The sequence below is a fragment of the Eumetopias jubatus genome, unplaced genomic scaffold, assembly GCF_037043125.1.
Source record: "Eumetopias jubatus isolate StellerSeaLion01/CBP00866 unplaced genomic scaffold, mEumJub1_p1.0 scaffold_9, whole genome shotgun sequence".
NCBI lineage: Eukaryota > Metazoa > Chordata > Mammalia > Carnivora > Otariidae > Eumetopias > Eumetopias jubatus.
In genome coordinates, this window is record NW_028274815.1 from 78,957,709 (window position 1) to 78,985,448 (window position 27,740).

General features: G+C 40.7%; 2 protein-coding genes across 9 annotated transcripts in view; one reads left to right on the top strand and one right to left on the bottom strand.

Moving 5' to 3' along the window:
• The window catches only part of EIF5B (eukaryotic translation initiation factor 5B), a 92,047-nt gene extending 76,611 nt beyond the window's left edge, over positions 1 to 15,436 (top strand). For both annotated transcript variants that reach the window (XM_028103835.2, XM_028103836.2), the window contains exons 15-24: positions 4,824 to 4,955; positions 5,556 to 5,738; positions 5,859 to 6,020; positions 7,380 to 7,511; positions 8,586 to 8,717; positions 8,825 to 8,901; positions 8,995 to 9,159; positions 11,056 to 11,194; positions 12,955 to 13,116; positions 13,447 to 15,436. In XM_028103835.2, coding sequence (XP_027959636.1) covers positions 4,824 to 4,955; positions 5,556 to 5,738; positions 5,859 to 6,020; positions 7,380 to 7,511; positions 8,586 to 8,717; positions 8,825 to 8,901; positions 8,995 to 9,159; positions 11,056 to 11,194; positions 12,955 to 13,116; positions 13,447 to 13,554 — 1,392 coding nt within the window. In that variant the 3' untranslated portion in view covers positions 13,555 to 15,436. The remainder of the gene's footprint in view (positions 1 to 4,823; positions 4,956 to 5,555; positions 5,739 to 5,858; positions 6,021 to 7,379; positions 7,512 to 8,585; positions 8,718 to 8,824; positions 8,902 to 8,994; positions 9,160 to 11,055; positions 11,195 to 12,954; positions 13,117 to 13,446) is intronic.
• The window catches only part of REV1 (REV1 DNA directed polymerase), a 100,953-nt gene continuing 88,315 nt past the window's right edge, over positions 15,103 to 27,740 (bottom strand). For 6 of the 7 annotated variants that reach the window (XM_028103829.2, XM_028103831.2, XM_028103830.2 and 3 more), the window contains 11 exons: positions 26,631 to 26,851; positions 26,219 to 26,391; positions 21,182 to 21,284; positions 19,862 to 20,024; positions 19,423 to 19,625; positions 17,977 to 18,210; positions 17,224 to 17,344; positions 16,398 to 16,615; positions 16,134 to 16,290; positions 15,736 to 15,838; positions 15,103 to 15,462 (listed from right to left, as the gene is read on the bottom strand). In XM_028103829.2, coding sequence (XP_027959630.2) covers positions 15,351 to 15,462; positions 15,736 to 15,838; positions 16,134 to 16,290; positions 16,398 to 16,615; positions 17,224 to 17,344; positions 17,977 to 18,210; positions 19,423 to 19,625; positions 19,862 to 20,024; positions 21,182 to 21,284; positions 26,219 to 26,391; positions 26,631 to 26,851 — 1,808 coding nt within the window. In that variant the 3' untranslated portion in view covers positions 15,103 to 15,350. Of the gene's footprint in view, positions 15,463 to 15,735; positions 15,839 to 16,133; positions 16,291 to 16,397; positions 16,616 to 17,223; positions 17,345 to 17,976; positions 18,211 to 19,422; positions 19,626 to 19,861; positions 20,025 to 21,181; positions 21,285 to 26,218; positions 26,392 to 26,630; positions 26,852 to 27,740 lie in introns of those variants that run through there. The other variant, XR_003609389.2, reaches the window with a different exon arrangement.

A 27,740-nucleotide genomic window follows, 5' to 3' on the forward strand; every position in this document is an offset into this window, starting at 1 on the left:
TAGAGTGCCTGGACGTGGCCCCTGTTTGTGCTGTCAGGGTGGAGGGGAATGTGAACTGTGGTACTTGATAGTAACTCTTGACAGTAGCTGGAGAGAGTTTCAGCAGTTTGCTGTTAGGTTCTAGAACTGGTTCCTTTATATTCTAGTTGTCCTTTCAAACTGCAGCTTTTTTTCTGTACCCCAGGGCAGACAAATCTGCTCACAGTCCCTCAGTACTATCCCTCCACACAGCAGTTTGCAGTGTTGTGGATGGGGGTTCTCTGTTTGTGTCTTCCTCTTTCTTGCCATTCTCTATGTGGTCTTTGTTGTGCAGAAGCTGTTCCAGTTAGCTCTTAGTTCTTCTTCAGGATCAGTGCTCTGTGAATAGGTGTAGATTTTGTGTGTCCATGGAAGGTGGTAAGTTCAGTGTCTTCCTACATCTTGCGATCTTAGACCAGAAGTTCTCCATTGAAATACTTTTGAATCTTTGTTGAAAATTAATTAAGCCATGTATATATATATATGTCCCTTTTTGGTATTTATCTTCTCTTCCATTGACGTATATATCCATCCTTATGCCACTACTACCCTATCTTGATTATTATAGTTTTATAGTAATGTCTTGAAAGCAGGTAGTGGTCATTTCTTTAAAGTTTCATTTCTCAAAACTGTTCTGGTTATTTTACGGTCCTTGAATTTTCATATAAAGTTTAGAATCTACCTCTTAGTTTTTACAAAAAGCCTTCTGGAAGTTTTATTGGGATTGTATTTAATCTGTAGATAAATTCTATAAGAGTTGACATTTTATCAGAATTGAGTCTTCCAATAAGTGAACATGATATCTCTACATTTACTTAGTTCTTTATTTTCTCTTAGTGATATTTTGTAGTTTCCCAGTCCATGTGTTGGACATATTTTTCTAAATTTATCTGTAGTATTTCATGGTTTTGGTGCTATTGTAAATACCATTTTAAAAAATCAGATTTCTAAATTTATTTTTATATAGGAATATAGTTGATTTTTATGTATTCATTTTTAATCTTGTGATCTTATTAAATTAACTGGTTAGGCCTAGTAGCTTATTTTGTAGGTCATGTGGGATTTTCCATCCACACAATTATCTGCACATATAACAACTGTTTTACTTTGTGTGTGCTCTGTAAGTTTTCTTCTTCCTTACTGCACTAACTAGATGCTCTAGAACAATGTTGAATAAAAGTAATGACAGACACCTTGCTTTTTGCCCCATCTTAGGGGAAGTAGCTGGTCTTTCACTCTTACGTATGCTGTCAGTCATAGGTTGTTTAAGGTGTTATTTGTGCGGTGTTTTTTTTGTTTTTTTTTTTTTTAGTCATGAGTTGATTTTTGTCAGATGGCTATTCCACATCTCTTGAGATATTTATGTGGCTTTTCCTCTATTCTGCAAGATGAACTAATGTTGATATTTTGAGGGGACTTTACTTTTTATTATTAAGACTTTTTTTTTTCTTTTTTAAAGCCATTTAAGATTTACGGTGATGTTGAAGGGAAGGTACAAGAGATTTCCCACTACCCCTGCCTCCCCCATGCACAGTCTCCCCCATTATCAGCACCTTCCCTCTCACATCAGAGTGATAGATTTGTTATAATTGATGAACTTAGATTGACTTACCATCACCCAGAGTCCATGGTTTGCTTCTTGGTGTTGTACATTCTATGGGTTTGGACAAATGTATAATGACATGTATCCATCATTTTGGTATCATAGAGTATTTTCACTGCCTTGAAAATCTTTCTCCTCTGTTTGTTCCCCCACCTCCCAATCCCTAGCAAAAAAAGTCCCTGATCTTTTTACTGTCTGCATAGTTCTGCCTTTTCCAGAGTGTCATATAGTTGGTATTGTACAGTATTCTACAGTAAGCTTTATCAGGTCACCTTCTTTTACTTAAAAATAGGAATTAAAGTTTCCTCCATCTGTTTTCATGGCTTAATGGCTCATTTTTTACTTTTAGCTCATTATTCATTTTGTTTAATAACTCCATTGTCTGGATGCACTACAGTTTATTCATTCATCCATTAAAGGGCGTCTGGGTTGCTTGCAAGTTTGGCAGTTATGAATGAAGCTGCTGTAAACCTCCCTGTGCAGGTTTGTGTGTGGACATATGTCTTTACCTCCTCTGGGTGAATACCAGCGAGTGTGATGGTGGATTATATGGTAATAGTGTTTAGTTTTGGAAGAAACTGCCAGACTCTTCTCAAGTGGTTTTAAGTTTGCAGTCCCACCAGCAGTGAATGAGAATTCCTGTTGCTTTACATCTTGACCAGCATTTGGTATGCTGTTTTGGATTTTGGCCATTCTGATAGGTATGAGGTAGTATTTCGTTGTTTTAATTTGTGTTTCCTTAAGATGTTCTATAAGAGGTGGAACATCTTTTCATGTGCTTATTTGCCATTTCTGAGGTGTCAAAATCATTGGCCGATTTTTAAATTGGATTGTTTTCTTATTTTTTAAGAGTCCTTAATATGTTTTGGATACAAGTTCTTTATCAGATGTCTTTTGCACATGTTTTCTCCCAGTCTGGCTTCTTATTTTACTCTCTAGACTCTCTATTTCATAGAAGTTTTTAATTTTAATGAAGTTCAGCTTACTGGATTCTTTCTTCCATAGATCATGCCTTTGGAGTGGTATCTAAACAGTCTTCACCACAGCCAAGGTCATCACGTTTTCTCTTCTTCTAGGAGTTTGAGTTTTGTATGTTACATTTAGGTCTGTGATTATTGTGAGTTAATTTTTGTAACATGGAGGGCCTGTGTGGTGTGTAGATTCAGTTTTTTTTTTGCATGTGGATGTTCGGTTGTTCCAGCACCATTTGTTGATTACTACTGAATTTTTTAAATATTAAACCAACCTTGTATTACTAGAATAAACCCTACTTGGTCATGATGTATTTTCTCTCTTTCATATATTGCCAGATTTGATTTGATAAGTTTTTGTTGGTCATTTTTGTGTCTGTATTCATTAGTGATTTTGCTATATAGTTTTCCTTTCCTGTAACGTTTTTTGTTTAGTTTTGGTATCAGAGTAATATTGCCTTGTAAGATGAAGTAAGAAGTATATCCTCCTTTATTTTCTGAAAGAGTTTGTATAGAAATGATAGAATTTCTTTAAGTGTTTATGGTAGAATTCACCAGGAAGCCACATCTGCATAGAATCTCTTTTAAACAGGTACAGGTTATTTTGGTTTTTTACTTTAATTCGTATAGAAATTTGTGTTTCAGAGCACCAGCTCTTTGTTTATTGATATTCTCTACTGTTTGTCTGTTTTATATCTCATTGATATCCAGTGTTAATTTCATCATTTCCAAGTTACGGTGGAATTTTAGATTGTTGATTTCAGATATTTTTTCTTGTCTAATAAAAGTATTTAAGGGTATGTTTAGCACACTGTTAAAAGCACTGCTTAGGGGCACCTGGGTGGCTCAGTCGGTTAAGCATCTGACTCTTGATTTCTGCTCAGAATGTGCTCTCGGGGTTGTTGGATTGAGGCCTGAGTCCAGCTCTGAGCTCAGGGCAGTCTTCTTATCCCTTTTCCTCTGCTCCACTTGTGCTCACTCACTCTCTATCTCTAGAATAAATAAAATCTTAAAAAAAAAAAAGCACTGCTTAGGTATGTTGTGCTTTTAATATCATTAGGATCAAATTATTTTCTGAATATTTTTACTTGATATAGAATTAGAGGTTTAAAAAATATTTTTTTCCTTCATCATCATTGTTTTATGGCTTTTATCTTTACTTGTCCTTTGTTTCCCTGTGTGAACGTGTCTTTCTTTTTCTTTGCTTTTAAGAACTTTTAAGCATTCATCATTGAGATTATGTAATAGTTTATGTTTATCCTACTTTAGTTTGATTTTCTTAGATCTTTGAATTTATATATTCAATTTTAAAAATTTTGAAAAATTCAGATACTTTTTGTAAGTGACTAAGGTTTCCTTTCATGCTTTTTTCGTATGCTTCCGTTGGGATAGTTTTTACTGCTACATCTTCAAGGCTTCCAGTCTTTTCTTTTGTAATATGTAATTTGCTGTTAAGCTTACCCAGTGAATTTTTTTCATATTCTGTGTTTTTTTTTTTAGTTCTACAGGTTTCATATTTTTCCTTTAAGGTCACATATATTTGTAATAACTATTTTAAGGACCTCATATGCTAATTATAACATCTTTGTCATTTCTGGGTCTATTTCTACTAACTAATTTTTCTCCTTTGTAGCATTCAGATTCGGGCAGCCTCTTTATATTGTAGCCCTAGACTGAGGAAATAGATTTTGCTTGTTTGTTTTTACTATTAAATAGTTTTTCCTCCCTATACCCATTTATCACACTTTTGAAAAGTGAAGGAAAATACATGATTTATTTAACTGAGTAAATCTAATTTGAGCAATAAAACAATTAATATGGGCTATTCTCTGAGATAGGATGTAATTTTTATTTTCTATTTTTTTGATGATGATACTTGCTGTAATTCTTATTTCTGACTACTAAACAGAACCATTTTGGAATTCCAACAGAATACATTAATAGTCCTAACATAATTCTAAGATCTCATCTTTTGCAAACAAATGGCAGCCTTTCCTGAACTGGTTTGGAGGCTGATGGGCAGCGTGTTACCTCAGAAGTTTCTAATTTAAGAGGGGATGCAGTTAGGCGGGTTATATAAGCTTTTTGGTATAATAAAATATTTGAGTAATTCACCGTCTCCTGAATGTATATAATATACATTAGGAACTTTTAGGAGCTTTAACTTTAATTAAATTCCTGAGTGTTCTGAATGTTTTAAAGATGTTTCTTAACGAAAAATTTTTGTCCAGATTGATAGGTTGTATGATTGGAAAAAGAGCCCCGACTCTGATGTGGCTGCTACTTTAAAGAAGCAGAAAAAGAATACAAAAGATGAATTTGAGGAGCGAGCAAAAGCTATTATTGTGGAATTTGCACAGCAGGTAAGAAAACTTTCCCTTCTTAATGAAGAGTCTATATCATAGAATATTTTTTCTTTTTGTTCTGTTGTCCTTATAATAAAGCCAGCAGTTTCACTAATGCTGGTTCTATTCCCTTATCAATGGCAAGTAGTGTTCTCCATTCTTTTCCCTTATCCCTTTTTTCTTTTTAAATTAGATAATATTTCAAAGATCTGTCTTTGTAGTCTGAATGTTTAAATTTTAAAAAATAAAGTTGACTTGGAGGGGCACCTGGGTAGCTAAGCGTCTGACTCTTGATTACGGCTCAGGTCATGATCTCCGGGTTGTGAGGTCGAGCCTTGTGTCAGGCTCTGCACTCAGTGGGGAGTCTGCTTGAGGTTCTTCTTCCTCTGCCCCTTCCCCCTAAAATAAATAAATAAATTTTTTAAAAAAGTTGACTTGAAAGAAACTATTCTGTGATACAACTAATACCTTCAGGATATTCATGATCTCTTGAGTGTTTTTGAGGAATTTCACAAAGAGGAGCCATTTGCTTATCTGTCGCCTTATCAGTCATGCTGTCCTGGGTACTTCCTTCCACAGTTTGGCCTTTTGGAATGATTTTGCTTTTTATGTTTCTAGGGTTTGAATGCAGCTTTGTTTTATGAGAATAAAGATCCCCGTACTTTTGTGTCCTTGGTACCTACCTCTGCGCATACTGGTGATGGCATGGGAAGTCTGATCTACCTTCTTGTTGAGTTAACTCAGACTATGTTGAGCAAGAGACTTGCACACTGTGAGGAGCTAAGAGCACAGGTTATGGAGGTGATGATCAGCTTTTGAGTTTATTTTCCCTTTTGCTTTTAACAGTGAGTTCTTGGGTGGGGGATATCTTCTGTTATAGTGTAGCGTCTGTCTCACTCCCTTTAAACTTATGTCTCTCAGGTTAAGGCTCTCCCAGGAATGGGCACCACTATAGATGTGATACTGATCAATGGGCGTTTGAAGGAAGGAGATACAATTATTGTTCCTGGAGTAGAAGGGCCCATTGTAACTCAGATTCGAGGCCTCCTATTACCTCCTCCAATGAAGGAATTACGGGTGAAGGTAAGCCTAGGTGGTAAGTGTTGACACATGGGCACATGTACAGTGTGTATGAGTTCTGTTGAGGTCACTTCTTCACTTCGAGAGCTGCTTGGCTTAATATGCCCTTGCTCCTCAGCCTCTATTAGATGTCTTCATAAAGGGATCATCTGTCAGAGTGGAGAAGTGTGCAAGTTCTTATTATCTAAGCTTTCCATGAGAACTGAAGTATATTGTTTTGGTTCTAAACTGCTAACTAGTTTTTTATTCACATTTTTTTATTATGACATAAATACAGAAAACTACACAAAATGTAGAGGAAAAGTTGAACAAATTTTTAGGAAGCAGACAAACAAATGAAGAGTAGAACATTGTTGACACCCCGGAAGGCTGTGTGCCTCTCACGGATGTTAGCCACCCCCCACACCTTCCTAAAAGTTAACTGTGCTTCCATTTTTATGATAGTAACTGATAATCCTTTATTAAAAATAGTTTTAATACCTGAGTGTGTGCCCCTAAAAAATATGTATGGACTTCATAGAGTCATTCTCACTTCCATTGTATCTGGCTTTTTTTAACGCAAAAAAAAAAAAAAAAACACTTTTAAGATTTACCCATGTTGTTTCATATAGCTATAGTTCATTTTTGTTGTGTGGTATTCTCCATGAATACATCATGGTTTATTTATCTGTTCTGTTGATGGCACGTTTAGGGTATCTCTAGCTTTTAAATTTTTGCTATTAACAACAGTGTTGTTGCTTTGAACACTCTTGGTGCAGTTGTGCAAGTTTCTGCGGGGTATGTGCCTAGGAGTGAATTGCTAAGTCCTCAGCTTGTGCTCAGCTCCAGTTTTACTGGATAAGGCCACACTGTTGTTCACAGTGAGTCCAACAAGTTACACTTTCAACTGCAGTATATTAGGGTTGCACATCTGTCAGCTCTTTGATGCTGTCAGATTTTTAAATTTTTCCATCTGGTAGCTCGTTGTTTCATTTGGTACTTACCTGATTGAAATATGGTTGGCCATTATTTTGTATGTTTATTAGCCATTGAAGTTCACTCCTCCATAAAATGTCCCTGTGGTCCAGCACTGTCTGTCTTTATAGTCATGGGAGTGGTCTGTATAGTCAGGAGACTAGACTGTTGGTGGCTTGAATGCATCACAGCATCTTCTTGTCTTTCTACCTTTTCTATGGTGTCTTAAGAAACAGAAGTGTTTAATTTTGATGTGGAATTTACCAATCTTTTGTGTTTATTGCTTTTTGTGTCTACTTTAAGAAAAATTTTCCTACCCCACAGTCATGAAAATACGGTCTCTTCATCATCTCCTACTCCTAACCACTTTTCAGATAAATGTGGTAGCAAATGTTTTGATCTCTACAGAACCAGTATGAAAAGCATAAAGAAGTAGAAGCAGCTCAGGGAGTAAAGATTCTTGGAAAAGACCTAGAGAAGACATTGGCTGGTTTACCCCTCCTGGTGGCTTATAAAGAAGATGAAATCCCAGTTCTTAAAGTAAGTTACTTAAATTTTTTTTCCCTCCGAAGCTATGTGAGTCTGACACACCAGCAGGGCACATGCTGGTAGTGCTGAGTGAAGTGGGCACCACTGTCTTTGTGAAGCCTTACCTGGTGGCTCATAGCAAACAGTTGATGTGTTTAGATTACTTCAGTTTGCACAGTCCTCTGAATTAGCATAAGTAATATTTATATACACTAGAATTCTAAAATACACATTTTATTTAAAGAAAAAACGAATCAAAAGCCCAGAATTTGTTGTTCATGTTTTTAGGTATCCGAATATGCCGACAGAACTCAAGAAAATTTTACAAGGAAGTAGGAGTTGTTTTAAAGCTTGTGTGCCTGTCTGTAGGAGCAGATGCCCACTGGAGTCCAGCATAGTTTCCCAAAAGCAAACTTTGAATTTATATACTCACTTGCTGAAGAGAAGATGACACTCCCCCGAGCACATGGGCTCATCTCGTATGCTGGGACTCCTGTTACTTCTCAGACGGCACCAGGTCACCACCATCAGGGAGTTGGCCACCTGAGGGGAGGGCCGGTAAGGAGAGGGCAGGCATCCCTCTTTGATCAGGCCCAACTATGGCAGGGACTGCTGCGTTCTCCATGGCCTGGACACGGCTGTCCTACTTCCTCCTGGGGGAAATATCTTCATCTCTGAAGGAGCAGTGACAGAGGAAAAGGACGCCGAGCTTAGGGCATTTCAGTGAAGGCGTCCAGCAGAGCCCGTGGGCTACCGTAACACGTCACATTGATGTAGTCCTTTTAATTTTGAAAAGATTCTTGTCGTTGCATTCTGTTCACCCAGCTACCTTATTTGCCAAGTACAGCAGAGGTTAAATAGATTTCTGTATTAGTAAATCTAAGACAAAGGTGAAGCATGGGACACAGCGCGGATTCGCCTTCTGAATCTCCTCCTTTCCAGCACGGGTTCTGCTATGCCTTATGTCTTCTTAGCCTTGGTTTCATAGTTTCATGTGAATACTTCATTAAAAAGAGAAACACAGTTTAATTCTAGGCCATTGCTGATATATATTTACAACCTTGTCACATTTAACTTCTTTTCAAGGATGAGTTGATCCATGAGTTAAAGCAGACGCTAAATGCTATCAAGTTGGAAGAAAAAGGAGTCTATGTCCAGGCATCTACACTGGGATCTTTGGAAGCTCTACTTGAATTTCTAAAAACATCAGAAGTGCCCGTAAGTAATCCTACCCGACTCCACAGGAGTCCGTGATAGTCATGGTTTGTAGTGCTGTTTCTTTTCCTGGACACAGGCATTTAAGCTCAGAAACTCCCTTTCTACAGTATGCAGGAATTAACATTGGTCCAGTCCATAAAAAAGATGTGATGAAGGCTTCAGTGATGCTGGAACATGATCCCCAGTAAGTGATTTTTCTTCTGCTGTGAAGGCTTTTTCATATTTCATGACACACTCTGTTTCTTCGAATGATCTTTATTGTGTTTGAACCTTTCAGGTATGCAGTAATTTTGGCCTTTGATGTGAGAATTGAACGGGATGCACAAGAAATGGCCGATAGTTTAGGAGTTAGAATTTTTAGTGCAGAAATTATTTATCATTTATTTGATGCCTTTACGAAATATAGACAAGACTACAAGAAACAGAAACAAGAAGAATTTAAGTAAGTTGGTCATTTTACTTACTTTGGGTCTTTGGTAATGAAGTTGGTTGAGAATTACCAAGTACTAGTTTCTCCCACTATCCTGAAAGTAAAGTGTTTCTGTGAAACCTTCCATGAGCCAAAATGGCATAACGTGAAGAAGCAATTACCATTAATTTATATGGGAAATTTTCTGAGCACTCCCAGGCCCAAACAGTAAACAAAATAAATCGGAGCGAAGCCCAGATGCTCACAGACACAGCTCACAGCTCTGGCAGCGTGACACTGAGATGCTGAGTGTGGTCCCTGGGAAGAAGCTTGACGGGGCCACTCTGTTTGGGGTGCCCGTGGCCTCTTAATGGGTCACTGCAAAACCAATGCTAAACGTTTTTGCTTTTTGCCTTTTTTTCATAAGACCAAAATCCTCCTCTTTTGGTGATGAAGGAAAGTATGTACTAACATAGGTCTGTTGCAAAAGTAAGGTGGCATCTGGCGAACCTTGGCCACGTGGGGGAGTACCTGTACCAGAAAGGTTTGCGGACGATAGAAGCATGGCATTTGCTCATCCAGAAGAGGCTGCATCCTGAAATAATGTATTAAAAACCATAAATTCTGCCCATCTGAGGCATTTCAGCAGTGTGTTAACTAATCCTCTGTAGCCTTGCAGTTTTTAATTTTCAAATTGGCAGGCCTGGGTGTCATTAATTGGTGAGTAGTCGCTAAAACCCTCTTACTGGAGTTTCTTATCTGGGATTACATGAAAGGAAGGATCAAAATGAGAACGTGCACGGTGAGGAACTGAAATGAGGCGAGGTATTCCATAGGAGGAGAGTTTGTTCCTCCAGCTGACCTCACTGCTTGCCCCGTGTAGGGGGCATCGCTGCAGGTGCTAGACGAGTCAGCAGTGACCCTGACCAGGTCCCTCCTCTTGCGGCTCAGGCGAGACAGGCAGTGAACACATGAGAAGTAGGGTAAGGGCTTAAGAGCAGAGCAGAGCAGGGAAGGCCTAAGTCAGGAGGAGAGCCATGACAAGCAGTGTGGTCCGGGGCAGCAGCTCAGCTCTGTTGGTCTCCCATTCAAGTAGAGAGCTGGAGGGCATGGGGTGAGCCGTCCAGACCCACGGGGAGTTGTCCGGGCAGAAGGGCAGCACTGGGAGGCAGCCGCATTGAATCTGACAGAGAGCAGTAGGAGATGGGGTTAGAGAAGTTGGTGGGACTCTGTAGGCCCTGGGGAGGATCTGAGGGGAGCAGCGAGGAGTCTCTTGTCAGGCTCCCAGTGTTCCAGGCAAGACACGAGGGTGGCTCAGACCATAGGGAGTGATGGCTCAAATTGGGGTACGTATTTAAAGGAGAATTGCCAGATGAGTGTTAGGATTTAGATTGGGGGATATGCTTGCTTGAAATCATGAAACCAGAAGTGAAAAGCCATGGTTAGAGCAGACTGCCAGACCCTGTGAAAACACTTAAGCACATGCTTGATAAGCAGAGAAGTAGTGGCCTTTTGGATCACCTGATTTGGGAACATGGTACGGAGATGGTGGCTGTGGTTTGATGCCTGGTGGGTCTCAGAGTAGGCTGCCTGTGGGGCCCGTCAAGGTTCTAAGCTCCATCTAAATTTAGGGGCAGGGCTCAGTGCTCCTGTGATATGGCTTCTTTAAGACTTGGGAAGCAACAGCAGGGATGGAGGGAGGGGAGGGAGGATGGCAGGGGATGGAGCACTCCAGGCAGGGGGCCTGGACCAGAGCAGACACCACTGAGGGCTGTTCACAGCGTGCGCCCTGCTCTGCCAGCAGCGCCTGGGGAGTGCTGCTGTTCTCCAACAGGGGAAGCCTCATACTCACTTGTATTTGGGTTTTTTTTTTATGTTTAAGTAGTTTTGTCAGCTTCAAAATTTTTGGGTTTTCTTTTTTTCTTTTAGGCACATAGCAGTATTTCCCTGCAAGATGAAAATCCTCCCCCAGTATATTTTTAATTCTCGAGACCCAATAGTGATGGGAGTGACTGTGGAAGCAGGTCAGGTGAAACAGGGGACACCCATGTGCGTCCCTAGCAAAAATGTAAGTTTTGGTTGTACTTTCAAAACTTGAGTGTGGTCTCTTAAAGGAATAAAATGGGGAGACCAGGAGTGGTGACGACAGGCAGAGCTTGTCACCTTCTGTGATTTATACCTCAGTAAGGAGTGTCAGTGTTGATTCTTAGCACCAGGGATCAGTGCTTCAGCAAATGAAAGGTGCAAGGTACTTTGAAATATTGCTCTTTTAAAGATGTTTTGAAGTTTCAAGCCTGGGGAGAAGTTTAAAGAATAGAATAATGAACACCCATATTCCTTTCCTTGAGATTAGCATCTGCCTAAGAAAAATTAACATTAACTCAATAATGTCCTGTAATTTATAGTTCTCACTCACATTTCCCCAACTGTCCCAAGTGTCTTTCATAGTACCATCTGCCGACCTGGTCCAGGATTCCTTCAAGGTGCATTGCGTTTGGTTGTTACAGGTTTTAGTCTCAATAGGACCAGCCCCCCATCCTTTCTGGACAGTCCAGTTGTTTTGCAGATTATTGCTCAACTTGGATTTGTCTGATTGTTTCCTCCTCGCCAGATGGAAGTTACAGTTGTTGAAACGGATACTGCAGGCACAGGTGCTCCCACCTGCCTCCAGCCCCATCACACAGGCTTTCTTACTGTGGCGAGGCCATCTTTGTTTACTGGGGCAGGTGCTCTTGGCTCAGCATCACTCTTAGAAACACATCTTTCTCCCTTTATAATTACTAAGTCATCTCTGGGGCACTTTTGAGTACCTGTGAATATCATGTTTCAACAACCTTTATCCTGATAGATTTAGTAATTGGTAATCCTTGCTTAAGGCAGTTATACAAATGTTGGTAACATTGTGGTCTGCCCTTCCCCCCCATACTTTTGTAAAGAACCTTCCTCCCCACTGAACTTTTCATTAAGTAACATACACACTCCCTTTTTAAAAAACTTGATGTTCTAATCCATTACCAGTATCCATTCTGGTCAGTGGGAGCCCATTCGAGCTGGTTACTTCAGCACTTGGAGCATTTTCTTCCTTTCTGGTGCAGGAAGATGCTCCAGGCTCATCTAGTACTTTCCTGCCCCAGACCTGGTTCCTTTAGTGGGAAATGGCACTTAGAAATGGAGCAGTAGGACTTGTTGCTTCTAGGGGTCGTTGCTTTTATACCATTTCAGTGGACTGAAGTGGGACATTTGCTTGCAGCAGTTACCTCCTGTGGGGCTTTGGCCACACCAAGCACTCCTCGTTTTCACTCTTACTCTCCCGTATCTCTTGACAAGGCCAGCAGTGGAGTGCTTTTCTCCTGCACTGTAACTGAGCTCAGCTTGCTCCCAGCGCTCATCCTCTAACCTCGGCCTACAGGGCCCCACATCATGTGTCCCTGACTTAATCCCCTTGCTCACCGTTCTGACCACTCCAAGCTCATTTCTGATTGAGGAGGTTTGTGCCTGCCATGCCCTCTTCCTATGGCACGTGCCGTGTGAAATGATAGAGCAGAAGTAGTAAGGCACGCTGGATTTGACCGGGCACTTTCCAAGTTGTCAAAAGCATATGAGTCCTCTCCTTCACAAGCCATCTTGTGATGGGCAGAGGGGGTGTGGTGGTGTCATTTCCGAGCTTCCCAATGAGGAAGTCACACACACTGTGATGAGTGCTAAGGAAGGGTCACAGAGCCAAGGCTTTTAAACTGGCTCGTTGGCTCGTTTTTATTTCAGCTGTCCAGTTGCAGTGCCTCTGACTGGCAGGATTCCTCTGCTTACATTGCAGTTCTTATTTTACAGTTTGTTGACATTGGTATAGTCACAAGTATTGAAATAAACCATAAACAAGTGGATGTTGCAAAAAAAGGACAAGAAGTCTGTGTCAAAATAGAACCTATCCCTGGGGAATCTCCCAAAATGTATGGAAGACATTTTGAAGCTACAGACATTCTTGTCAGTAAGGTAAGTGTCTCCTAAAAGTGGCCCATTTTAAGAAAGGGGGGTCGACTCTTCTCTGGTTACCTTTACGAAGTAGCTCTGAGGGCTGGAAGTTTGAACTTTTACAGTCTGAGAGGACTGGATTCTTCCTCAGGGCAGGTCTGTGATGTGGCCTTGTCTTTGTTGAGGAAGGGGCCTCTGCTACTCTAAAAGGCATACGAGCACTGCATTGTATTTTGGCTAAGGTTTCTTTTTAATGAGCAGTAGCCAATGACAGGCATGGGCCACACTGCTTTTTTTTGGGCTCGTGGTTGTTACACTGTTGCTGACCCTGTTTGTGCATTGGGCTTGCAGATCAGTCGGCAGTCCATCGATGCCCTCAAAGACTGGTTCAGAGATGAGATGCAGAAGAGTGACTGGCAGCTTATTGTGGAGCTGAAGAAAGTATTTGAAATCATCTAATTTTTCCACATGGGGCAGGAATTGGAATAAATGCAATATTATGTTCTAAAATCACCAGGAAAAACCAGACAAAAATGGAATGGATGGATCTGGACACTGATGAACTTAAGTATGGAAGGAAAAAAATAGGTGTATAAAATGTTTTCCATGAGAAACCAAGAAACTTACACTGGTTTGACAGTGGTCGATTACATGTCCCCACAGTTGTTCCAACGTGCCTGTTCACCTGCCCCCGCCCCAACCCTTCTCTACTGGCTGCTGTTTTAAAGTCTGCCCTAACCCAAATTTGGATTTTTATTACAGATCTAAAGTTCTTTCGATTTTATACTGATTAAATCAGTACTGCAGTATTTGATTAACCAAGCTTCTGCAGATTTTGTGATTCTTGGGACTTTTTTTGATGTAAGAAATACTTATTTATGCATATCCCTTCCCACAGTGATTTTTTTTTTTTCCCCAGCATTCTTCTGCCGTATGCCCTTAGGAATTTTTTGAAATAGAAAATTAGGCACTCTGATCTCTGCTTTGTGTGAAACCATGGTGTAAAGCATAGCTGGCTGCTATTTACTGCTTGTATAGTACTGAGAGTCCACTGTAACCAGCACAATTCTGAACTACCAATAAAGAAAAGAGACATCCACCAGTGAGCTCTGCTAGGCTTCCATGCTAGCGTAGCTTCTCTCCATGAGTCATCAGCTTTGGTGTGAGCCCTCATGTGCCAGCACACGTTAGCGTTAGAATTTTTGTACATGATCTTGGTCTAGTTTGTCCCAGAAAAGTCCTATCATGCAGAGGTTTCCTGACGGGGCAGTGAGCTGATGGACTGATTGGGCTTAGTGCTCCAAAGTTGTCGCAGAGACATCATGGATTTGGATTTTAGCTAGTTTTCCCGAAGAATGTGGGAAGTCCACATGACAATATCGTTTCCCCACTGTAAGAAATCCGTTAGTGTGGGATGAATTCTGGTAACAGATCCCTAGTATCAGACTACCTATTTATATTTATAGCAGTGTTGAAGGCAATGTGAAGTGGCTGAAGAAAATGTCCCCAAGTATTCACTGGCATAGGATTACAAATTATATTTTTTCAAGATTTAGGGTATAGCCTGGCCTAGAAAACACTTTATATACATTTGAAAATCTGTACCATTCTTCAGTACTACTGAAGTTTCCTAAGGGACGGTAGACGCAGAAACAATAACGCTAAGCCAGCTGTGGGACGTAATTTTCCCAGGAAAAAAACTGTGTGCTCTAATTTAAAACAAGTAAAGAAGATTTTCTTAACATGCTGCTGTGTTCATGCTTGGGGACAAGAGTGAGTGAGTGATAAGATTATTTAGAAGCTTTACCCGGAACAAGCAGAATCCCAGTCTGGGAACTCTCAGGAATTTCAAAGCTTAGCATGGAGCCTGTAACAGTCCGGCTTGTAGGATTCCTCAGCCTTTAAATATAATAAACAGTGCAGGATTTGCTTCCTAAAGGATTCACAAAAAGGAGCCTGTACAAAATATACATACAGTTCTTTATTAAACAACTGTAAACACTTCACTGTAAAAATCCATAAAACTTTATAAACAAACATTTTGTAAATAGAATCTATACTACAGTAAAAGAACACAATTATTTACATGCAATACTGACAAATTTGGCACTTATTGAAAAGAAATGTACAAAACACTTGCTTAAAAAGAAATTTAAAATTATAAAAACTCCAAGCATTACTGTCATGCACTTTGCCAATACCTCACAAGCACTTATGGTACAGCTAGCGGAGAGCACCAGGCTCCCTGGTGAGATTTATGTGACTTTTAATGTGCTTCCATAAGTTTGTTGTAAAACCACCTGAACATTGTCAAGAATAAAGTCAAATGCCATGTTCCAAACCGATTCCACCGACTGCTGCATCAACCTAAAAGGTGGGTTAAGAAAAAAACAGCAGGTAAGACCAACTCCTCCTCCCGAAAGAATCAGTTGAATGTGTTTGCTAGGGTTTTAAACTATATACATCTCGAGGGGAACAATCTTTTGACATGATTTGGGATTTGAAATGAAGGCTCCCCCCGCCTTTCCCTAAGTCCACAGTTAATGGCTTGTGCAGCAGTGTAGAAGCTGCTCCGTGCCTCACCGCGGGTAGCCTTGAGAGATGCCCCCCTTTTATCCTTCTGATAAAAATATCAATTACCTTTTCATGTATTTTATAACTAGGTCCAGTTTTTCCAAATCTTTTTCCTCTATTAGATCAGTACAGTATTTCACAACTTGCAGGATGTCTTCTTCCATTGGATCTAGAGAGGGGAAAACCTGCAGTAAGGACCAACTTCTGAAGAAGGCAGACCACTAGCTGCAGGTATAAAGGACACGTGTGTTTCTCTATCCCACTGACTTACAGCCGCCAAACACGGGGTCTATAGTGTGGAGCTTTTCAGAGTCAGCCCCAGAGTTTCAAAGGTTAGAGGGGGGCTGGGTTTAGCCTACCAGATTTAGAGAAAGGAGTTCCATCTCTACGGATGAGTCTGCTCCTGTTCTAAAATCCTAGAACCATTACACTCAGTCTGCGGCTGTCCCGCCGGCCAAGCCAACCTGAAATGGTAGTTATCCATTCTTTGAGCAAGGTCTTCACATCACTGAATTCAACAGCTCCTGCTAGGTTGGGTGCCGGGGGTCTTCTGCAGCCAGCCGGCTCAGGCTGCGACCTGGAAAGGCCTGGCACACCTGAAGTGGAAGCAGAGAGGTCTCCCTGTTAAAGAAAACAAACGATAAAAAGTGCTATGTTGACATAACAGCGAGTACGTTAAGATCTGATCAAAGAATAGGTCAAAGTTTACAAAGTATGAAAAATATTACCAGAGGTTTCTCAGAAGCAGGACCTTCATGTTTTAGAAACCCATCGATTAACTTCTGGGGACTCCCGCAGGCCCCAGCCAGAGTTTTTACAGGACTGTGAAGCAACTTTTTTACAGGACTCTGAATTTTTTGGGGGGCACTGATGGGATTGTTTTTCTTACTTCGTTTCTTTTCTTTCACTGCTGCTGGTTTTAGCTGACGTAACAGGTTCTTTGGCACTAGAAGAATACGAACATGACATCTTCAACAAAATATGTCTGGACAGTACCACGAGTTCTCTTTCCTCCTCAAATACAACCCCAACGCGTACGCACACATGTCCCAACACAGGCCCCCGGGGCCAGACCGCGCATGGGGGAGGCAGTACTTGGCTGCAGGTGCAGGCTCCAGGATGCTCGCCCCGTGCTCACTTACCAAAATCTGTTCTATACAGGGGGGGGCCCATAAGGACTAACTGGAAATTCAACAGCTGAAGTACAACAGTTCAGGCAGTATTGTAATGCACGTCCGGAGACCTTCAGATTTTTTTGTTTTAAACCTACACTCTTTGATATATCCATCTTAACAAGTACTCAAAAGATTCTGGTAATAATCCAAACTTTTTCTGAAGTGAAGGTGTTTTTAAGTCAAGAAGCTACAGGTAAGTCCAGCTAGGACTGTGACAACACCTACCCGCCTCGTATACTCATTCAGCTCCGATACAAAGAGCTCTTAGCATGACTAGCAGCTCAGACGCTGACCGTTACGTACTCAGTCATCACATCCTACATGGATCCCCTTTCTCTCGTCTTCAGTGGTGTTACAGGTCCCTTCCCTGGCTGCTCACCTGACACAGCGGCCGACTGCTGGTGAGCGGCGTTCTCTCCCTGCCTTTGTCTCTGATCATATGCTGCCTTCAGCTCCTTCTGAAGCTCGGCAGGAAGGGCAGCAAACACCTCAGGGTCCACCTAGTGGAAACGAGAAGGGTCAAAGTCAAACAAACCTGAGTTGATGCTCTATTTTTCACAAAACAGATTTTGTTTTCAAATCATGCTTTCCTGATCTGTATGAATTCTTAATAGGTCCTCAATATTAAAGCTCACTGTGTCCTCACAAGGTTTTAGGGTGAGAGTAAGAAAATTTGGGGTTAAGAATTAAACAAAACCACTGCAGAACCATCAGGGCAAGCAGCACTCCTAGAAAATGAGAGGCAAAACACAAGAAATGAGGCTCATTTCCAATGTTTTTTTTTTTTAAACACCAAACTTAGACTGTGTTACTGTCGCCAGTCTATGATTCTACATCTCCACCTAGTTATTTGAAGTGTGGCCCAGTGGTCATCCCTAGCCAAGAAAATAGAACGTGTTTCTGTTTTACTTCTGGGTGGAGACTTCAAGCACCCACATACCACATCCTCCCTGTTCTCTGCCAGTCTGTGACCTTTATATGATGCAGAGAAGAGCCAATCCCTCCCCACCCCACCGCACCGTGGATACGGCGTGAGCTACTGAAGTTTAGGGTCCAAAGGACAAGAGGGAATGAGATACGCCCTGAGCTACAGTAGGATGGACGAGCATGTTCAGGGTAGAAGGTTTCTTACCTGTGAAAACGCTGGAAGGGCTATAACATTAATTCCTGCGTCACTGTTAGGTTCTTGAGGTTCTGGTATTTGTAACAAAACCGTCCCAACTGGTTGTGGCAAAATTCCTGTATTACAGCCATTTACTGGCTCTTTCTTCCTGTCGCCATGCAGCTCTGCTTGCTGCCCAGCACAAACCTGCTCTACTTGTTCCCGGACATCAGGTGGAAGTGCTTCTAAAACAGACTGATCGAGCTATAAAATACCACAGGAGTCTGAAGTTAAAGCATGCTCAGAGAGGAGCTTAGGAGAGTTAACGTTACCACTTTCACTTCAACTTGAACATCCTAGACAATAAACAAAAGGTGCAGAGAAGCAGGCTAGGAAAGCTAACCCTCCAAACAGCACAGTTCTGGAAGGTTTTTGGCCTTTTGCCATTGAAGCCTGAATAGTACGATCTGGAGTCTGGAGAGAAGTGCACTGGCAGCACCGCCGGGTCAGGTGAGTGCAAATATACTCGCTCTATCTCCTGCGACTGCAGCCAAGAGGCGGATCTCAGATCCCACCCAGGGGCCAGGGCCAGTGCCTACAAGATATGTCAAATTTCTGGCAACAGGTAACAGAGTCCTGTTTACCTTTCATACGGTAGACCACCTGTCCCCAAATACAAGTAATTCTGCTTCTGACAACACCAAGTTAGAAAAAAGGGATTCTATAAACTAATTTTGTTCTAGCCTACAGACCAGATTCCTCTGTGCATCTGTGCACTTCCATTTAGAAACATGAAATCCCATCAGCTGGGCAGGCCAATGGGATACTTTCCCAGGAAGAACTTTCTGGATAACTCACTAGCATCTGGGACCCAGTGCAAGTGTATCACAACCGTCCCTTTCTTGAGCCTTAAGGCCAGCATGTATGTCTCCTTTAGCCTCCTACCACTTAGTGGAGCAGAGAAACCGACTTGCCCAACATAGGTTAACCCTACAAGGAGCAAAAATGCCAACAGTATTCCACATTTACCATGCACACCAACGGAATTACTAGCTTTTGTTAGGAAAAACATGTAACTCTCCAGAAAGAACTGTTTGCAAATGCTGCAAGAAAAACCTCGGACGTAGGCCCCTACTAATGATCACCAAAGCTGTACTGCTGAATAGAGTTAAATCCGTATAATAACCGCTGCCACAAAGAGGTAACGTGGCTACTGATGGCAGTCTGCAGAACTGGCATCTATCCACGTTCTACAACTTGCAAGAGTGGCAGATCTTTGCAAAAGCACCACCTTTCTCCTAACGTGATCTTTCTCATTTGGAATTCAGTAACACTGGATCTGCCCTTGATCTACCCCAAGTAGCCCTCTCCCCTTCTTGGCTATGCTGACAACTAAAAACGTCATTCCTACTTTGAAACTGCTTTTGCACTTACATCATACTTAGAACTATTAAAAAAAAAAAAAAAAAAAAGTACCTGGGAGGGTGACGGAACCTCTATACTCAGGTTAAGTCTTGATTTTAAGCTGATGGGAGAATGTAGACCATTCCATTTTCCTGAAGACTCAGCTTTGCTAGTAGCAGGATTGACACTTGATGTCAGATGCGTAGAAAAAGATGGCAAGAAAGTGCAATTTCTAGAGGGAGGGGATATTTCCAGATCCATAGCAGCCAGAAATACTGAAAGTATAGAAAATACATAAAACAGCTTCTTCATATCCTTCGGGATGGGGTAATATGGATTCCTTCAATCCATTGTAAGTGAAACAGACTTACGCTATTGATTCCTCACAATCCAGAATGTCAATGTGTTTCTTAAAAAGTAGAGCCATGCCAGACAATTGTTATATTAACTTATTAGCCTTCCTAAAGGTAAAAGCAGCACCCAAACAAGAAGCACACTGAGGACCACTGACCTTCCTTGTGCTCTTCTGTGGATTTCTTAGCTTTCTGAACTTGAAAGAGATCCAGGACAGAGTGTGACCCACCAGGAAAGTGGCTTGACTGAACTGATGGGCGACCAGGGCATGTGGAAGGGTTTGGATTGGTCGGAACCAACTGATTGACTTGAATCCCAACCTAGAACCAGAAGTGAAAATGTGTTTCCAGGAAAACTGAAGCAAGAATATGAATTCAACTATGCAAACTTCTCAGCTATTCCTTTTTAAAAAGATCTTCTAGGTCCTATTTCTAGAATAAAAGATTAAATGAAAGTATTCAGTCTTCTATATGATTTATTACCAAAACTACTAACTAGCTAGCGAGCAGCTAATCACCTCAATCTTGGGAGTATCCAATTCTATCCAAATATACTGCAATCTCTTCAAAATCAGAAAAATCCAAAAAAGTATAATACTTTTATATTTCACTAAAGTTCTAACCAACCAAGTTTTTAACATAAAAAAAAAAAAAAAAAAATTCCATAGAGGTCAGTCTACTTGTAGCCTTACTCATTTATCATTTTTGTTTAAAATGAAGTACTTCTCAAATAAATGGGTGGGGGCGGGGTGGGATGGGCAGTGCCCCAGGTACACCGCACCCCGGTGTCTAGATAACTACACCCCACAACACTGTAAAGCCTTACTGTAACAGTATTTCAGGGGGGAGTTTACATCGTGTCTGGCTTAGTAACTGTTTAATCCTTCCAAAAATGCCACACCAAGCCAATAAATGCCTTTCACTCACATATGTGTACACATAGTGGAACCCTACAAAGGTTAATCCTCAAGAAAATTAAGGTTTTTACATTTTTGATTCCCTCTCACCTACATGTCCCAAAGGCATGTTTCTGTGCTATGGTAAATGCTCCCTTCTAGAGCATCAACAGACATCAGAATGAATTTGGTTAAAAAGGACCTTAAAGGTACAAGAATTATTTGCTGTTCTATACTCCTCACAGCCCCATCTACTTCTAGGGGAGTGAGAACAGGAAGCAAGATAATGTAGGTAAAATAAGCCCTTGGTTAATTAAAAGATACTATAAAAATTTAACATACAAAATTATTCTAGGCAGAATATAAAGAGCTTTCAGAACAAATGTGACTCTCTGCTGAAAAATAACAAGATCGGGTCACATGAGAAAGTCAAGAATTTTTCAGTTTCTATTCTCCTGTTACTATTTCAAAGGAGCTGAAAATATGCACATAAACCCACTACCTCCATGACCATTCTTAGATCAAGCCTTAAATGAGAAAAACACTGTAGAAAGTCAGAATTTTAAAATGTTACATACTTACCCCTCTCATATCCGATATATTTAGTTTCATTGTATGAAACATGTTTAGTGTAGCTTTTCCAATTATCTTTGCACTATCTGTTGCCTGGTCAAGAGTTACAGTCCTGTAAGTGATAGAATTAACTTTTTTAAAGGAACAAAAGCTACATCCCATATATATTCACTAGTACCTCACAAGTATTGAACGGTTTAAAGAGGTATAGGAAAGTTGTCAAGAAAGTTACAAAGAAATTTAAATAATTAAGTACTAAATATAATCCTTGAAAATGAATGATATAGTCTTCCTTCAAGGAAGCCAGTAATAACAAATTAATTACAATGACAGCAAGGAGTAAAAGAAAAACCATATAGAATACTAAGACTTTGAGATATAGACTAAAGAAGACCTGGCCAACTGAAAATAAGTTGGAAAAAATTCTTTAGAAAGATGTATTTTAGTTAACGCATATATATACAAATAACACGCATACTATGTTGCAACTAAAGCATGAACGTATTTTAAATACAATGTTTGAGATTCCAAGAGAAATTTTAGATTCCAAGATTACCCATGTTGAGGTATGAAAGAAAGATGAACCCCCTGTGTTTTAGTTCTTGACTCTACTTTTATTGTTTCAAGTAAAGCCACTGAATAATTTCAACATGTGAATATGTGCATGACAATTCTCAGAGGCTCTAGAAATCAACAAACGTGTGTGCAGCTATGACAAAGGAAATATGGTGGCACCCTGTCTAAAACCCAGCAGGCCTAGAATACACAATTCTTACATCTTTAAGAATTCTTGAAGGAGGCCGGGAGACTGCCAGCATTATTAGGTGCTAAAAACTATTTTTATTATATTTACTTTACCAGTAGGTGAGGACATTATGTACATCCATGAAAGTCACCAGTATTTTTAAGGAAACTATTTGCAAAATATTTCCATTTATTTGTTGCCTTAATTAAGTTTATTTCAAACAAATAAATACAGAACTTAAGAGTGAGATTTTTAGTGGACCACGGTGGTTTAAATGTGTTTATCTTCTTATCTTTCCAGAATACCACTAAACTGTCTTGAAATGATTTTTAAATAGCCTAGACTCTTAAAATAAGAGGAGGTAAGAGTAGAGGAAAAATGTTAACTGTAATTTAGAAAACTGAGAGCACATCAGTAAATGGTAAGTTACCAAACATGCCTGCTATGCCTAAAGCAAGGCACCAGCGGGAGATAAGTCAATTTATGCTACAGGACCTCAGACACACTCCATGACTGGAGGTGTCAGGTGCCAACGGAGGGGGTGAGAACGTGCACGTGCGGCCGACGGAGAGACAGCCCCTCCTCTGGGAGTGGCACTATACCCAGAATGTCGATGCTGGAAGCTAGGGGACATCATTCACGGCCAAGGGAAGGGAGGCACCTCGCTCGAAAGAAACTACGCTCTTCCCACCCAAACTGCTCCTCCTATTGAGTAACCAGAATGCTAGCTGCCATCTTTCATCTGCTCCTTGACTGCAGGCAGGAGATGGGAAGATCTCTCGTGGGGCAAACTGACAAGTCTGACAGCAAAGACCACAGACAGAACTGCTTGTGGTAACCAAACACAAGCCCCTCAATCACTTGTCTGTGGTGAAGCCCACTGGTCCACATGTCCCACTACGAATCCAGAAGTTCCAAATAAAATTTTAGAAGTTCATATATGAACAGTCATGAACTATCAGACAGATGGTGAAAGAAAACCTCTACTGTAAAAGTAATCAAAAGAGAAAGAAGGAATCAGGAGAAACAAGTGACAGAGGGAACAGAAGAATATTTAAGAGATAAGAGAGAATATGGCATTCGTGAAATAACAGATACTTATATTTAAATGTCCAAAGAATTAAGAAAAATACTCAGAAGTTTAAAATGTTGGTAGAAATAAAAAATTAATATTGATGAAGTACCTGGCACAAAAACAAAGACCAAATAAAACTCCAGAACCCCTGGGACACCTGGGTGGCTCAGTCGGGTAAGCATCTGATTTTGGCTTCCTGTCATGAACCTGGGGTCCTGGGTTTGAGCCCCGCCTCGGGCTCCCTGCTCAGCGGGGAGCCTGTTTCTCCCTCTCCCTCTGCTGCTCCCCCCGCTCATGCTCTCTGGCTCTGTCAAGTAAATAAATAAAATCTTAAAAAAAAAAATCCTGGAAAAAAGAGGACAATGGAGTCTTTAAATGAGGAAAAATGATTTCTAACTATAACTTTTAAGTCAGCAAAGCTACTGAGCATGAGGATAGACAGGTTCAAAACAACTTACACCCATGTATTCTTTCTCACTAGATACTAGGAAAAGGAGACCTCAAGGATCCTACACAGATCATAGAGAAGGGACACCCCTTGACTCCCACTCTACAGTAAGTCTAATCCCCGATTGTGTGGGCACACAGGAGGGCCCCGAGAGAGCGCTCCAAGAAAAAAGGTCAAACCAGGTGATTAAATGGTGTACTGAAACACACTACCAGGGAATTTGGGGATAAAACTCAGTGGCAAATTCACAAAAAAGCCAACAAAACGAGATGCTGAGTAAAACTCCAGGACAAACAAGTTCCACAAAAAAGGAAATGTGATCACAGCAGACTCTAGGACGAACCATTGTGCAGCATACACATGCTCACCCTCGTGGAACACTGCGGGGGGCAAAGGAAATGCACACACAGGGGAAACAAGAATAGGCAATGGAAGAGAAGTAGTGCAAAGGACTCTGTGTGTGTGTATAAAATTCAAATTAAAAACATATATACAAAGGAACGCCAAGGGGGGAAATTCTTTACCCAAAGGAAAACTGTTAAAAGAAAACTTTTCCTATGTGATAATCAAGCCACAGATTTCAAATGACACATGGCTCTTTGATATGCAATTTAAAACGTGCCCTTTCTCTTACAGTACTGTAACATATCAGAGTCTGGGAGGCACATGATTGCCACGTAGCTTTTGATCAAGGCCAATGACAAGAGGTAAGAGAATCATGGAATGCGGAGTACCACTTCTTGACTCAGCCCAACATGAATGCCGCTGGGATTACAGTAGCGGCCCACAGACTTTTTCTGTAAAGGGCCAGAAATCGCCCGTGCTTTATGGTCCCTCTCACAGTCTTCGCTTTTCACAAACGTTTCCATAAATATCATTCTTGGCTCACACAAACCACAGAAAAACAGGCCCCAGGCTGGATATGGCCCACAGGAAACAGTGTGTCAAGCCGGGAGATAGAGGAAATATATGGTCAGTGTTAAGAGTATTTCATGATCCCTCACCTAAAGCATTCCTCATGCAGTCAGACCACCACCGAAATGTTAGGTTTAAGTTAATGGTTTACAACTGGTCTGTATGTTGGTAACATTTATAAAATTACACCTGTTTTGATTAATCACGTGCTCTTTTACATTAGCATCTTCTCCAAAGTATTTTAAGGGCACAGCAAAATGGACACTTGACCACCGGCTACGCACAGCAGACTGTGAACTGTCCTGTGGTTACTCAGCCGAGTTCTCACCTCGTTAGAGATGAACACTGAAATATTTGTGGAAGGAAAGAGACAGTATTGGAGATTTGCTTCAAAATCACTGGGAAGAAGGGGAGGAAGGATGGCGTCAGAGGAGCAAGTCCGGTAATGGGTTCACAGGGGTTCGCTCTACTGTTCTTTCTACTTTTAAATGTTTTGAGTTTTCCGAATAAAACTTTTCAAGTTCAGGACAAAAATGGAACAAATACCAACAACAGCAAGCAGATAATGTGCTTACAGAAAGGCTATTATCCTTCAACTAGGAGCCGGGGGAATAAAGTATAATTAATCCTAGTTTTCTTAATGTTAAAATTACATTTTTGGAGTACCTGGATCTCCACAAAGGACTGAAAGGCGGCTGATTTTCTTATTCAGATTAGAGGAAGTGAACCCCCCCAAAATAGACAATGCTAAGTAACTATAAGATCTTTAAAAACACAGACATGAAATGAGGAAACTGCCAGTTCTCTTCCCAAAGAAAAATGATTTTGTTTTTGGATGATCCTTCCCATATATCTTAAAAAAAATCAAGTTCCAGAAAAGGTAATCTGATTTTCCCATAGAAACCACGTGTAAAAGTATCATTCTCTTCCAGAGTTAGGGCCTAATAACCAACTTATTATAGAAATGATCACTAACAGTGTATTTAACTACCATTTGAAAGACGGATACATCAAAATGTTTATTAAAATAGGTAAATGTAACAGTTAAAGATTACCAACTGCATAGAAATATATTTTATAAATCTGTTGTTTCACGTATAATTTGTAATCCTTGTTTTCACAGTGAACGAAGGCGTGAGTGACAAGCCGCAGCCGTGTGCGGCTGAGAACGGTCCTCTCGTGACTCCTGACAACATCATCGTTCACACCGACGGAACTGGGGTGGTTGGCATGAGCTCACCCTTCACAAAACTTTTTCTTTTTTACACACAATTCCTTATGTGTGGCTTTCAGGGTCAGAAGTCTCAAAGCTTTGATTGATTTAACAGATAAAATACAGTGTACTATTGGCATATAAAACAGTACACAAAAGTTTTTTCTTTTGGTCACAAACTTTACATGAAGTTTCATAGTAGTGGCCCTTACATTAAAAAAAAGGGGGGGGCTTAAAATGCTTTCTACCAGTTTGCAGAGACTACAATAATTAAATCATTTCAGAAAAAAAACCCGTACCTCCCTAAATAAAGTGAACGTCTCATTAGAATCACTTTGTGAATCACCGCACTGACCTTTCCCCCCTGGACCCTGTCGCCACCCACAACCGTTGCCACCCTTTCTTTCTGTCTGTGCACGGAAGTCCACAGCCTGAAGACTCCCTCCAAATGTCAGGCACACAGGTTCCTGTGACCAGCCGAACCTGAGGGCAGTGACACGCCGGCAATGGCCTTGAGCTGAATATCTGATAACCTCAGAGTGTACAGATCTTTATTGAAACTCTTCCTTGGTCTTCTTCTTTTTCCTATTAATAGTCATAACCTGCACTGAAATATCAATTAGCCAAACTCCTTTTACACATAAGCTTACCTGGCGATGTTATCACAAATCCCATGGCCTCCAAATTTTGCAGTTTCGACTGGGGCCCCAGGCTTTCGCACCATGACTTTGAGCGTCAGGCGTTTACCCTTCACGCCGGCAGCCTCAAGGCGTCGCTGAATTTCTTCTGAAAGATTCAGAAGAAAAGCTTCCGCTTCTTTTGGCTATGGAAAAACAAACAGAAAAACTCCCACGTTATTTTCCTATACGCCGAACAATTCTCAAGTATTTTCACTTCCAGAATCAAACATGTATACTCTTTATGTCCTAAAAGCTGCAGGAACAAGACTGTGAAGTCTTCACTTCAAGCAACAAGAGTCTATGGGCTAGTAGGAGAGATGGGACTAGACGAAAAGATAAAGAACAGTAAATAAATGGATAAAACTCGTCAAGAGATCAGTACCTGGGTAAACCTTATTCCATAGTTGATTTCAGCTGAAATAGATTTTCTTTCCTTTTCAGTTCGAACTGGTCTATCATCCAAACCACGGCAGAACCTATAAAGCATCTGACCTGTTTTGGGACCAAATTCTTTTTGGAGCTTTGCCATTGTCATATATTGCAAATCTCCACAAGTTTTAATTCCCAAAGAGGTCAACTTGGATTCCATCGAACGTCCAACTCCTAGAAAAGGGGATATGTGTAATTCTTTAATTCTGCACATAAACCATTAAAAACAATTTAGCAATGTGAAATAACTATCATTCACCCACAAAACAACTAGTTTAAAATAATCTCCCTTAAAATTTTTAAGTGACATAACTGAAGTATCTCACAGACTGAAGAACTGTTTAGTGCAGATGCTAGTAAAGTTATTTCTAGAATCTACTCCTCAATTTGAGCTCCAGATATAGGTGAACCTTCTCAAATATGTGTAACTACATAAGTTCTCAGAAGAATGCCATCTTTATTCATTACTGAGTAATATCAAGATTTCCATCTTATTCACAAAATCAACAAATGAAGTGACAGACTTGTTTACACAGGCCTACAGTTATGACTACATGTGAGGAGACTCAAGAGTGTTAGGAATTCTACTATGATTTCAGTGATGGCCAAACTTCACAAGGGTCTCAGCCTCCCTTTCTATGAATGAGAACTAGAACAAGAACTTATGACACACATCCAAACCCAAAAACGTTAGTGCTGTCATACTGGACGAAGTGACCTGGGGATGAAGGTTCCTAAGCAAAGTGGCAGTGAGGGCAAGACAAATTTCTTTTACCAACAAAGATTATCTCCCTGAAAAGGTCTCAACCCTCCTACAGCTGGGCCAGCATGCAGCACAGTCCCTGTGTCCTTCTCTTCCAGATGCTAGGTTTGAGCCTCACCTGGAGGATGCTGATGAGTTCTGTCACTCTCAATTTGCCCAAAATCTTAACAAAGGTACACATATCTCGGAGAGGTATTTAAGAGTAACCTAGGGAAACTAAAACTCTTATCAGAATGGTTTGCACACTATCAAATCAGTAATTTCCACCAATAAAGAAAAGACTTTCTGGTCTTCTGTAGG